At 40.1% G+C, this 13,340-nt stretch overlaps 2 protein-coding genes across 3 annotated transcripts; one reads left to right on the top strand and one right to left on the bottom strand.

Annotated features, from left to right (window-relative positions):
• Positions 1 to 452: 452 nt before the first annotated feature.
• On the top strand, positions 453 to 4,475 carry mrps25 (mitochondrial ribosomal protein S25). The gene is made up of 4 exons (XM_085393678.1): positions 453 to 673; positions 1,690 to 1,796; positions 1,892 to 1,979; positions 4,067 to 4,475. The coding sequence occupies exons 1-4, from the start codon at positions 540 to 542 to the stop codon at positions 4,254 to 4,256; spliced, it is 519 nt and encodes a 172-aa protein (XP_085249804.1). The 5' UTR covers positions 453 to 539; the 3' UTR covers positions 4,257 to 4,475.
• Positions 4,476 to 4,576: 101 nt separating this feature from the next.
• Positions 4,577 to 13,311, bottom strand: rbsn (rabenosyn, RAB effector). Of its 2 annotated transcripts, none has more exons than XM_085393676.1 (12): positions 13,009 to 13,311; positions 11,702 to 11,990; positions 10,437 to 10,571; positions 10,243 to 10,343; positions 10,105 to 10,150; positions 9,849 to 10,010; positions 9,481 to 9,743; positions 9,222 to 9,292; positions 9,027 to 9,113; positions 8,825 to 8,927; positions 7,699 to 7,803; positions 4,577 to 7,603 (listed from the first exon to the last, which is right to left on the bottom strand). In XM_085393676.1, the coding sequence occupies exons 2-12, from the start codon at positions 11,862 to 11,864 to the stop codon at positions 6,488 to 6,490; spliced, it is 2,352 nt and encodes a 783-aa protein (XP_085249802.1). In that variant the 5' UTR covers positions 11,865 to 11,990; positions 13,009 to 13,311; the 3' UTR covers positions 4,577 to 6,487. The 2 variants fall into 2 exon arrangements, with proteins under 2 accessions (XP_085249802.1, XP_085249803.1); XM_085393677.1 differs by having other exon boundaries at positions 11,702 to 11,971.
• Positions 13,312 to 13,340: the final 29 nt, after the last annotated feature.

The raw sequence follows: 13,340 nt of genomic DNA, 5'->3' as shown, positions 1-13,340 counted from the left end.
TGCTTATGCCATATTATAACTCTACCACCCAAATATCACAGCAGAAATTAAGATTTATAAAACCAGACAAGTTTTTTTTTCTAACCATCTATTGCCTAGTTTTTGAAGCTGTAGCCTCAGTTTCCTGTTCTTAGCTGACATTAACTGGCCCTTACGGGTTCCATACCATCATACCAGAAGCAATGAGTGTGAATAATTTAAAGTTATTGTGTTGACTTTTGTTGTAACTTCTGCTTCCAGTAGTTAGTCTTACAACAAATGAACTGTTGTGTAGACTGTGTTTTAAGGTTATAAGGCAAAATATAAGTTTTGGCAAAAAGAGTGATTGGTTTAAAAAGTTAATATTTTAGCAATTCGGGAAAATAATAATGTAGCTTAGGCGTTCTTGCAAAAAACTACAATTACCATCACTCTTTGGTCGCTTGGCTAGCGACCTTCCTACGTCATCAAAACGCGTCTCTGTTAGTGTGCTTTTTTTGGGTACAGGCACGCGCAGTTTGCTGTTAAATGGTAATTTGTAAATATAAAAAAAGGTTAAGATGCCTATGAAAGGAAGGTTTCCGATTAGGAGGACCCTGGAATATCTCCAGAAGGGCGACATCATCTTCAAAAACAGAGTGAAGATTATGACAGTGAATTATAACACACACGGCGAGCTCAGCGACGGAGCAAGGTCAGAGCATCGACTAGGAAATAGACGAGCAGAAATTTCAGCTTATTTTATACACTTAAAAAAAGTCAACTCTTTTTGAGCCACGCTGTTGTTGAGATCTCACGTGTCTCATGTTTTATTAACCTGAGCCCATAAACACGTGGATCAGGGGAGAGGGGGTAAAATGCTGTGTGGATTACCTGGTCATCCTTTATAACTACTCTGACAGTATGCTCATATGCATCACTGTGAAAAGTACCGTGTTTTTTCAAGTCATGTTTATCCCTTTGAATTGTTGTGAATGTCAGAAAAATGGTGAAAGATACAAATCCTTTTTTACATTAAGGTTTTAAAATTCAATTCATTCAAAACAACAGTTGCCTCAAGGGCTGGTGTCATGTAGGTTTCAGATATCACCCTGGGTCAGCACACCTGAATCAAATGATTTGTTCATTACCTTCATTATCTGGAGAACTTCAAGACATGTTGAGGAGGTAATTAAGTCACTTAAATCAGCTGTGTTGGATCAAGGACACATCTAAAACCTGAAGTACACTGGCCCTTGAGGCCTGGAGTTAGACACCCCTGCTTTAGGACAACTCCATAATAACGAATTACGATAGTTGAGCTTAGAATGCATGAACTACTTTTTCAGCATTACTTTGAGAGAGGACGTTTTTAACTTTAGAGATATTGTTTAAATGCAAGACAGCAGTCTTACATATTTGTTTAATATGTGCACTGAAGGAAATATCCAGGTCGCAGAATAAATCCAAGATTCTTCAAAGTTTCCTAAAAGAAAACACAAGTTTTGGATAATTTTACTTTAATCTTTTATCACAATAGTTTTCAGTTGATTTTGCATTAATTCAACTTTGTGTTTAAGTTTACTTCTCAGAAGTTTACTATATACAGGTTTTCCAGAAACACTTAAAAAAACAAAAAAACAGCATGATTGCCTTTTTTTTAATGCAGAAAGCTATAACAACTGTAATGATCTAAATGAAGCTAAATTGTCTTCTCTCTGTGTTTTGCAGAAAGTTTGTGTTCTTCAATATTCCTCAGATTCAGTACAAAAACCCGTGGGTCCAAATTATGATGTTCAAAAACATGACGCCGTCATCCTTCCTGAAGTTCTACCTGGGTGTGTAGCTTTACGTGTTGTTGTGTAGTGTTGATACAAAATACTGGAGAAATTAAACTGGGCTTAGATTGATCTTCTTTTGTGTTTTTGTCCAGACGACGGGGAACAAGTAATGGTGGATGTGGAGGGGAAGGACCACAAACAGATTGCTCAACATGTTAAGAAGATTTTGGGCAAACCAGAGTAAGATATACAAGGATTTTTTAAAAGTGTGAATCGTCTTTTATGAAACAGAAACAAATAGTTTGAAAAAATACCTTCCATAACTTTTCTTAACTCAGTGGCAAACCACTGAGGAGGATTTCTAAGAAGTTATGAACCACGTTGCTTAGGTGATCTGTCTGAATTAACACTGTGATGTCTGCCTGTTAAAACTAAAGTCCAGAAGACGGACTACAAAATGAGCATCTTACTTCATCCTGTGTTCCTATCGTGTTGTTTCATACAGCTAATACAAGAACCAACAGTAAAAAAATATGATTACATACTAAAGTTGGAATTTTAAAGAAAAACATAAACCTGGATATAAACATGAATTCATAATGAATGATGGATGTGACGCTAATAGCACTTGGGTGCACCTTAAATGCACTTTGATCATGTAGACTTTCTTTTATATGTAAATTCTTTTTACCTCGATCAGAAGCAGATCTTATTACAGCAGCATAATGTTCATAATTCACCTGTGGGTTTAACATTACCTTTCATTAAAGGTTCAAAACATATCATCAGGTTACAACATGAAATAGAATCACTGTTCATTAGCATTTAATGGTGACCTGCCACTTCCTTCCGATCCAGTGTATCCTCTCCTAAAGGAGGTAATAAAGGAAGCACTTAAGCACTTTTCCTTTGTATTTAGAAAAGTCAACCAGATCTTATTATGGCTGCCATGCAGATAATTCCAGGTTATTTGCCTCAGTTAGTAACCTTTTTAAGATAAATAGGCTATTCGAGCACACCTCTGGATGTCTGCATACGCTCACATCAGAATATATTTAGGTTTGCTTACTTTTGAGCTATTTTATAGTGTTTCAGAATTAACTTTAATTATATACAATTGATATTTTTCCCTGTTGGCTCACAACAAATCAATACTCTGTAAAGAAAAATGTATTTATTTTTCCTTCCTAATGTCTATAAGAGGACAACCTCTCTGACTGCGAGGGATCTATGTTTGTACCTCCAAAATGAATCAGGCACATCTTGTGGTCCAGGGGTGCTCAATACGTCGATCGCGATCGACCAGTCGATCGCAAAGGTAGTATTGGTAGATCGCATGGCATTAAAAAAAATAGATGCCAGCCTATCATCCATCCCGTCACTTGATTGATACAGGGAAGCCAGTCAGATGACAGCAGATTTTTTCTGACGCTTAGGTCGCTGCGCATGCGCAAACAGCGGCGCGAAGTGTAGTAAAACTGACAAGCTAGTCAGCGAGTTAACTCCAATTTTTAGCTCTCGGTTTTTTCTCTTAAACCTGGCCGTCAGCAGCTACTGTCCGGACTATGCATCCCTGGCTGATTCAATTCAGTGCAAGTCATCAGAGTAAAGTCAGGTAATGAAAAAAAAATTTACATAGTTAATTGTGTTGTGAAATATTGGATATTGCGGTTATGCATGTATATACATTGTAGATATAAAGAATCCTCAATATATTTATAAATATATGTTTTGGATTTTTGTAGTGGGTAGATCATTTTGACTTGGTCATTTTATAAGTAGCTCACATGCGGAAAAAGTGTGAGCACCCCTGTATGTGGTCTGTAATTATCCTTGGTGTGTGTAGATTTCTTTGAATGGATTAGACATTGTTCATAAAGGCACATACCTGCATATTTAGGGTCCCACAGTTCACACTGCATGTTAGGATTAAAAAAGAGTGAAAATGAGATCTGAATTCTGCAGAAATCTGTGATAAAACTGGTGAGTCAAAGAGTTGTCCACAGAGAGCCCACAGACCATCTGCGGAGTCCTGATGGTGGCAGTTCAGATGCTTCCCATCTAATCTGACAAAGATTGAAAGGATTTAACAAGAAAAATCAAGTAAACTGCCCAAATCCAGGTGTGCATAAGAAACCCCAAAGCTGTCACTGCTGCCAAAGGAACTTCTAAAGAGTAGAAAGGAGATTTCAGCAAGATGGACTCCTCAATTTTTAGTTTTACCATTTACTACTGTGCAGTGTCAAATGTCCTCTGTGTAAAAACTCTTCTCCAGCGAAGACCAGGCGATCTGTTCATATATTTATTTTACTCAACTCTCTCCACAGAGAGGTGCTACAAGCTGAAGCTCTGGCTAAGATGCAAGCCTCCAACCCCGCCAACTTTGGGCCAAAGAAGTACTGTCTGAGGGAGTGCATCTGTGAAGTGGAGGGCCAGGTGCCATGTCCTGGCACCACTCCGCTGCCTAAAGAGATGACGGGCAAATACAAGGCCCAGATGGCAGCGTCACAGGAGTAGAGTCTGAGAAGGACAGTGGACTTTTGTAGATTTACAGAACAATATTACGGGATTATGTGGCTTCATTTGGTGTTTATATAACTATATGAAAGGACTGGCACTCAACTGTGAAGCAGGAGGAACCAATCATCTGTCACAGTGAGACCTGTTGAAGACTTCGCATGGATGTATATGGGCTGACTGATGTGAGCATTTAAATAAAACCCATTTTTCTCATGTAGCTTTACTAACCAGCCTATTTTGTTCACACTATGTAAGTATTCACCATCAATGCTCACATGAAAAGTGGAAAAACAAAACCAAAATGCAATCACATTTTACTGCAGACAGTTTTATTAGTGCTGAGATGGAATTTCCTAACATTTCTAAATCGCTGTGTCCATTTCAAATATTTTCATTTAAATGCAGAGATGTTAAATTACTTTCAAAGATAAAGATCAGCAATTAATATTAATGAATCTCCTTGTGTTACTCACACTGTCAAAACATTAAGGGTGGTCACGTGCTTTGCTAAAAATTTTCTGCAGATGTTACAAACACAAAAAACTCTACGAGGAGACTGAAAGCACAAAAAGAGAGTCATGTTAGGACCGGCAGAGCAGCACTCAAGGTGATAATACTTGCTGGCATTCATGTAGTGTTAATATATGTTTGACCAAGAAAAAGAAATTAACCTAAGAATTTATTTAGACTTAACAAATATGAATGACTTCCTTACACAATGGAACTTCAGTGAACTTTAGATGTTTTATGCCTACAGTGTCCCTTGGCAAATAGTGTTTAGTACCTGCTGGGTGAACTGGTTGGATGAACTCTGAATGGACATTTCAGGTGAAACTAGTGATCAGATAACAAGCCGAACATACAGATCTTAGCTGTGATGTCCGACATGCCGGGCTACCAGCTGAACAACACACACGTGCAGCCAAAATTCCTGTACTGTAACAAAAACAAAAAAACATCAGGTTGAGGAAGCCTTTTTTTTGGCTCCCTGTTATATAAGATGCAGCATATTTATTGGATGACATAGCAGGTGCAATAAACTGAAGATTTTGGGAATGAAAATGTCGGGTTTGACACCTTCATTTAGTTTAAGAGTTAATTAACTGGCTGACTGCAACAATTGTAATTAAAACGTTTGCTAGTCAGTGTAACATTAAGCTACACTTTTTTTTTAGTGGCAGGCCACATACATGGTTTAATTCTGTGCAATGCATCTTTAACTACGCTTACAAATCTAATTGGTCCAGGCGTATTGACTAAAATTATAATTCAAACACTAATAACAACTTTGTCAAATAATCTCTTTCCTTCAAACACTGGGCTCCCCAAATTTTGTAGTAAGTGTTAAATTCCACTTCTTGTTTGATAATAACATGGTCATTTGGACTGAGTTATTTGTGGGAAAGTTGGATGTAAAATAATGTGCGCTTTAGCTCTTTGCTAAGGGATAAATGAAAAGCAGGAAGTACAATTACTACAGAATGAAGCACCAATACAAGACTTCAAACATCAATGAAACAGATTTTACACATTAAAGTCTGCAAATTTAAGACATTTAAAGCCATTTCTCCAGAGAGAGCGGAGTAGTTTCTGAAAAAACTGTAGTCAGTTACCAACTACAAACCCAAATCTCAAGTTGAACTGTGCTTCATGTAGGCAGCAGGTTTTAATAAGGTAGAAGAAGCACTGTGTTTCTGTAGTATCTTTTTTTGATCTGGGGGGGGGGTCATCACAGGTCTGCCAGTGCTATAGGAGTGCAGTGCTATGATAGGATGTGTGAGCTCATCTTTATAGCTTTGCAGCTATGGCAGCGTTTTGACTTTGTTCAGAGCTTCTACTGAAGAACCATCTGACTGTCTCATTTAACATTTGTTAAAAGTGACATTGTTTTATCTTCATTTGTTCATGTTTGCATTTTTACAGCTGGGCAAATAGCTCCAGACATGCCTAAACAAATTCACTTTTACTCACAGTGCTCTAAAATTGTACATGTGCATTAGATTTGAGCCCTTGACCTAAACAGGCAAGGAAGCCTAAGAAGATGTTTGGAAATTCAGGAAATGACTACTGAAGTCTTGTATGTATTTTTGTTGTGGCATGAACTTCATTTGTGATACAGCAGACCTCACACAAATTAAATTCTGTGGGCTCAGAAGTCGCATTAAGTGAGCTAACCTTGTGGGACTTGGTAAGTAGCAGGTGATCAGGAGGATTTTGAGGGAAATGTGTCAGTGCTTCTTATTCTTATTCTTCTGCTCCTGGAGGGTTTTCTGTAGCTCTTTTAGGTTCTGTGTCAGAAGGTCAACCTCATCGAGACGCCCGCTGAGCTTTGCATCAAAGATGTAGGCCCTAATGTTGTCTATCTGCTGTAGCAGCAGCTCCTCCTCTATCATGTCCACATCCGGCAAGACCTCATCTTTGTCATCCCCGTCAAATGGGTTAGTCGAGACTTCTGGAGAATTTCCTGAAGCCTCTAGGAATGGGTTACCTTCATCTGTGTCATCATCCTCAAAGGGGTTGCGTGAAACAGTCTCAGCCTGTTTGTCCTCCTCTGCATCTTCATCTTCATCAAAGGGGTTGTATTCTTTCTTTCCGTTGGTTACCTCTTTGTGGTCCTTCTTGATGTCCTCAAAGAACGGATTGGATGGATCATCTTCGGTGGGTGTGGAATCATCCTCTTCAAAGGGGTTAAGGGAGGTGTTATTCTGGCCTTCACCGCCAGGAGGCGTTACATGGCCTCCTAAGCTTCTCAACCTTGGGGGAGACTCCTCCTGGCTTGTGAGAGCAGGGAATGCTCTAAAAGACGGAGGACTTCTTTCTGCCTTAGGAGTCAGCTCCTCTGCTGGTATGTCCTCCTCTCCCTGGTGACCTCCAGTTGGAGTGATATCTAGAGACCGCTCCCATTTATAGGATGGCTCGAAGGAGTTTACAGCGGAGCTCCATTGCTCTTTCTCCTCCCTTTCCCAGGTCTTCAAGCGATGCAGCTCCCCCTGCTGCAAACTCTCCTCTTGAGCAAGCTTTTCTGAGAGCGCAAGAGCAATACTGGTCTGCTGCTGGTCATACTCATCCTGCAGCTGGCGCAAGTTCTCCTCTAACATGGCTACTTCGTCTGTTCTCTGAGCCTCCCGAGCTTGACGAAGGAATGACTGAATGTTCTCGATCTGCTGCAGAAGGGGGTCTTCCAGTTCGCCACGTGTGTGGACGGAGTCCGCGGAGGGAAGCCAACCACCAGCTTTGGTAATTCGTGGCTCTCTGGGGGCCTGTGGCAGCTCTCCATTGGCATTCACAGGTGGACGGCTTCTTTCCTGTCTCTCCTGCCTCCTCTTCAGAGCCTCCTGTGCTGCCTGTTGAGCAGGAATCACATGAAGGTTAACACATTTAGCCACATCTGTCCAGCGGAAAAAAATAATAGTAACAACATACAGGAACACAATCGTACCAGTCTTTCTTGTTGCAGTCTCTTCTCTTGTTCCCGTTTCCTCTTTTCTTTCAGCTCTTCATATTTGTCCTTAGTGGGTAAAGACATCAGACCTAACAGCTTCTCCTGAAACAGAAGACACAAAGAATGGGCAGATTCATACAAATAAAGAATTCCAGGATGAAGATATGTTGCAGAAACAATGTGTAAATGTACTGTAATGCAATGATAAACGGAAACATGCTGCTCTTAAAAATTTCAGCCCCAGACAACATTACAGCACATATAGCATATTATATTTGTGGTACAACACATTTTTCTCTCAATGAAAAGCTTTGTTTACAACAGCAGACTTTCATCAGCTCAACATACAATATGATGACTGAAGCAGAAACAGATTTTACAGACTTGGCAGGTTGCTCATTATCAGTGAACTCCTGTAAAGTAATACTGATAAGAACATGGCAATAGGCAAAATGTGCTACAGGTCATGAACTGATTTTATATGGACTATCCCTTTAAGATTACAGTAAAAACACTGATACAGTTAAATCATTTCTGGTATATGATAGTCATACTACAGAGAACCCTGTTACTCTTATTTCTAGCTACTGCTATCTTGGAGCGTTGAATGATTCAAAGTTTGAAATAACTTTTAGTTATCTTATATTGGGCCATGTCAGTGCAGCCAAGCCATTTTAGCTCCACCCCCCTTCAGGCCAACTTTCTTCTGATTGGTTTACTCATTCAAACAGAAGGTTTGAGCAGAAGATGGTTGGGTCTTCTATGCCCAATTTGACCACATGAGAGATAATCAAACTAAGCATAATATAGAGCCAAGAGGAACTGTGTTTAGAGCAGCCTGAAGACGGAGCTTTTGTGCTCATAGAGATCACTTCTACATTCTTTGACCTCATTATTTCAAATTTTATTATAAGCCTGCAGTTAATTAATTTTCCTGCAGTTTAGCTGCTGGCTGAAGTACAGGAAAGTGGTCATTCCTCCAGAATTTCATTACAAGGATGGATGAAGAAACATTGTGTTTCTTCATCCATCCTTGAAATTTCCCCTTGTGGGACTAATAAAGGTATATCAAATCAAATCAAATCAAATTGTGTTTTTATGTATGAGTGGAAGTTGTCCTGACCTGGACAAACAGCGTGGCGGTATAACGGATCATTTTCTGTAGCTGGAGCACCTTCGGATGTGGTTGTGGATCATCCTTCAGTCCTAGTGTTAAGATCTTCTTACTAAAAAGAAAAGAAGCCAATTTAATCTTTAATAATGGCATAGTTGGCAAACACGACAAAAGTTTCATTTTGAAGCTGCCAGTCATGACTGCCATATACCTCAGAGCATCGATGAGTTCATAGTATTTCTGGACTTCCAGTCTTAACCCACCAGCAGTGTCAAGATTGTAAGTGGTTTCTCCAGCACTATAAAAGTGTACAGATGACAGCAAGTACTAAAACCATCTCTCCAAACTGAAAAATAAGCAGCTGTTATAAGAAAGTATGAAGAAGTACTTTTTAAATGTGGCTTACTTGAGAGACTCAGCCATTCGGATATACTCTGGAGCCTTTTCATCCACCTTCTCCATGCACATCCTCAGCCTCTGTCAGGAAGACAAATTCAAAGCAAGTAAACAACAGGAAGCTCCACAAGAAACACATTAAATGACAGGAAGGATAGAACAAAGCAAACTCGAGAGGTTGCAAAACAATTCTTAGAATCGACCGCAATGCAAATGGGAACAGATAAAGAACCTGATCTTCACATTAGGAATTAAAGTGATAAACTAACCTCATAAAGTTTCACTATATCTGGCACATGGTCCTTCTCTTCTAACTTCTGCTGTCTCTTCAGAAGTGTGTCCATACAGTGGTGACAGCAGCGAATCTTCTCATCATCCTTTTCCTCCAGCATGGAGGTTACACTGCTCAAACTGCTGATGCTGCCTCTCCTAGAGCCCATCCCGCTGCTGCCACCTCCCGCTGGTGGAGACTGGGACTGACTGGGACTTCCGGGTACACACAGTGCTTCTCGAGTCCCAGCGATAAGCTTCTCTGTTGAAGGTTAAATAAAAAAGACATGCAGCATTATGACACTTATAGAGAGACTTTTGAGATCTGACAGTTTTCTGTATTTCCCAAGTATTTGTTCATGCTTACGGGCCAGGGGTAAGGGAACAAACTCCATGCACTTCCTACACATGATGGACCCGCAGAGGCGACAGTGATGCCGTCTGTTACGTATGTTGAACTTGTTTCCGCAGTCGGGACAAAACGGTACGTCTGAATCATTCACCCATGACACTACAGACTTCTCAATGGCTACAAAGAGGGATACATTTTTATTATTTAAAATATTTTATGAAGCACAGTTACATATGTAAAGAATATTCAGAGTTATAATGAAAACTCTAACCTCTGATCTTAGCAGCATCTGAGTTGGCTCTGTCAAATGATGTCAGCTAAAACATCATAGTTTATGGTAAATGAGCTGCAAATTTATTTCCAGCAACAGAAGAAAATAAATTGTCTGAATGAGGTAATGTAAGCAAACCTTTTCCAGTCTAATGATGAGCTTGTTGACCTCAATGACATAATGATCTATCCTGGCTGCCCGGTGCTTTTTAAACAAGTCCAGATGACTTCTGGTTACTCCTAAAAAGCAAAAGAAAAATATTTTTTTAGTGTCTTGCATTAACAAATATTGTTGGTTAGCAGTGCTACAGATGACAGGTTTTGCAGTCTCACCCAATTCCTGAGGCTCCCACATGTATGGGTCCACTCCACCATAGTAGAAGGACTCATAACTGCCAGTATCCGGTCTGTCGTCCCCATCCCTCTTCAGCAGTTTATCTTTGGCTTTCTTTGCTTTCTGAACCAAACCTGAAAACAGTGAGACAATACGTACAATGAAACAGTGCGTAAATGTATCCTGAAACTGTGATTCTTACGCTGATCCAGAGTTAATATTTATAATGACCACATTTTCAGTTTATTCATCCATCTTTCAACATGTGATTGTTGTTATCATGTTTTTCTATTTTCAAGTTCATTACAGTACTATTAATATGCAAATGAAGCCAACCTGCGCATGCATCCTTCTGGCCTTTTCATAATTCAATCATATTCCTATTATGTAGAAAGTTGCAGCAGCCAACACGGACTGCAAATTCATCCTGACAGCAATTTCCTATAATCCAGTACAGCAGTATTCTTATATTCAATTGCACTGTTTATACTTCTCCTTTTATATGTAAATTGTGTGTGTATATATATATCCCCTACAAGCCACATGATCAGACTCTAGATATTTTTTTCTACTATTGGCTCTGTATGATGTAAATGAGATGTACTTAATATGTTCATCTGCAGCACACAGCTCCTGTAGTGACCATATAAGACTCATCCACACTCTTAGAGGAATCTAAGCTTAAATTCTTCACTTCTAACAAAGGATAAACTTCTAGCTGACCCAAGACCCAGTATAAGATAAACAAGAATACGTTTAACTTGTGACTAGTCACACTAGCAGGGTCCACAAATAATAATGGTAAATGGTAAATGGCCTGTATTTATATAGCGCTTTACTAGTCCCTAAGGACCCCAAAGCGCTTTACATATCCAGTCATCCACCCATTCACACACACATTCACACACTGGTGATGGCAAGCTACATTGTAGCCACAGCCACCCTGGGGCGCACTGACAGAGGCGAGGCTGCCGGACACTGGCGCCACCGGACCCTCTGACCACCACCAGTAGGCAAGGGGTGAAGTGTCTTACCCAAGGACACAACGACCGAGACTGTCCAAGCCGGGGCTCGAACCGGCAACCTTCCGATTACAAGGCGAACTCCCATAATACTAAACTTAAAATGAATAATAATAGGTTTCCTTTCAAAAGCCCTTTTTTTCCAGACTAGACAGTACACTGTACGATTTTGTGTCTTTAGAACACAACAGGAGTAAATTAGCCCTGTAGCCAAAGAGTAAAACACAGAATCTGCTACTAACTTTTTAGCTGTCCCCGAACATGGCGGTCATCTCCAGAGTGCTCCTCTTCATAGTGGTCTTGGAGTTGGTAGAATGACTGGAGGTCCTTTAGGCACAGTGGGCAAAGAAAACCCTCCTTTACTTCACCTGTGCCCTCAAAGGGGGGCGGGTAGCTGGAGGCCATGACAACAAGTGTCAGTGCTGCTGCAGAGGGGGTGCAAAGTGGCACGTTCTCACTTCGGTCCACATCTCATGGGGTGTGCAACCTACCCCACAGTAGCTCCATAATGCCTGAGAAAATCCCAGGATACTGAGGAATGAGAGAAGTACACTGAGGCCACATACAATACTGAACAAAAGACTTGAGCCACCGATAATTTCTTTATATTTGCAATGCAAAAACGTAGTTTGTACAATTCTAACAAGCTTGTAAGTCAATATTTGTTATGACCAGATTTATTCTTCAATACAGGATGAACTCTCTTAGGCAAACGCTCTTTTAATTTTTTTGGTCATCTTCGGGAATTTTTCTCCACGCCTCTTAAAAGAAATTCAAGGCTCTTCTTTGTATGTTGGCTGTCTTTTGTTCTATTCTCTGTCAAAATTACCCCCACACTGCTTCAACACTGTTAACGTCCAAGTTCTTCAGAGGCAAATCCACGATTGATAGTGTGACAGTGTGTGTTTTTCTATCCAGGTATGCTTTTACTGCATTAGAGGTGTGTGTTTGGGATCACTGTCATGTTGAAAAATGAACCCACTGCCAATCACACGCTTTCCAGATTCTATTGCATGGTGGCTCAGAATCTGGTGATGCTTTTTTGAGTTCACGATTCATTCAATTTTGCCAACATCCCCAACACAGCTGGCTGAAATGCAGCCCATAATCATGGTTTTAGACACTATTATACCTCTCCGTGGGGCTCCTCCATATAAAATAATGATCTGAATCAGAACCAAAACCAAAACTGTTGGTCTGAGAAGAGAGAATGTTTGTATGCTTGAATGATCCATAAGTGTTGACTTAACTCAATTTTAAGCTGCTTAAAAAACAAAAATACATTCCTCTGAGTATTGAACATCTTAAAAAACATTAATACATTAATTAATACTTACATTTAAGGTAATAATATTGATTAGAATACTATTATGCACATTCAGATAAATTACTATTACAACTGCATTATAATAGCTGAACTTAGCTTAAGTCGACCCACGCATTTAACGGGAAAAAACGCTTAACTGGACGGGAAGTATTAGGTTCCCTAGCTGCATACCAGAGGTGTTTTACTAAGTGATAGCTGGATACGAGCCATGAAAGGACTTACCTTTATTGTTTATTATTTAGGCTAACTTTGGGCGCCGTTATACCACACAGAGGATGTGGCGTTAGCAGGAGAAAGCTAGCAGCTGCTCTCGCCTTCTTTTGCAATCGTTTCTCCCCTCACGCTGTTCGAAAACGCGACATTAACAAACTTCCAACTGCACAAAAGCAAACAAATGCCTACTGACTATTGGACGCGATAAAAAAAAATCTGCACTTAGCCTACAAATGAGCCCGACAGTAGCTGTGTTGTTGACAGTTCGAGTTTTCACTGACAGAAGCACAACAGCAGCGCCAGCAGCCCTGCCTGGTCATGTGACTGACATCCAGTCGGTA

The sequence above is a fragment of the Rhamphochromis longiceps genome, linkage group LG20, assembly GCF_057381845.1.
Source record: "Rhamphochromis longiceps isolate RC_006_pf linkage group LG20, R_longiceps_female_GT1.1, whole genome shotgun sequence".
In the NCBI taxonomy this organism is placed as follows: Eukaryota; Metazoa; Chordata; class Actinopteri; order Cichliformes; family Cichlidae; genus Rhamphochromis; species Rhamphochromis longiceps.
The sequence above is the reverse complement of the archived record's forward strand: the minus strand, read 5'-3'. Positions and strand labels throughout refer to the sequence as shown.

Bases quoted from the DNA above. Each gene is read 5' to 3' on its own strand.
- mrps25 (XM_085393678.1), top strand. From the start codon at position 540: ATGCCTATGAAAGGAAGGTTTCCGATTAGGAGGACCCTGGAATATCTC. The intron at 674-1,689 runs GTCAGAGCATCG...TGTGTTTTGCAG, and splicing joins GAGCTCAGCGACGGAGCAAG to AAAGTTTGTGTTCTTCAATA. The intron at 1,797-1,891 runs GTGTGTAGCTTT...GTTTTTGTCCAG, and splicing joins CTTCCTGAAGTTCTACCTGG to ACGACGGGGAACAAGTAATG.
- rbsn (XM_085393676.1), bottom strand. From the start codon at position 11,864: ATGGCCTCCAGCTACCCGCCCCCCTTTGAGGGCACAGGTGAAGTAAAG. The intron at 10,344-10,436 runs GTGAGACTGCAA...TTTGCTTTTTAG, and splicing joins GTGGGAGCCTCAGGAATTGG to GAGTAACCAGAAGTCATCTG. The intron at 9,744-9,848 runs GTAAGCATGAAC...AACCTTCAACAG, and splicing joins TGTTCCCTTACCCCTGGCCC to AGAAGCTTATCGCTGGGACT.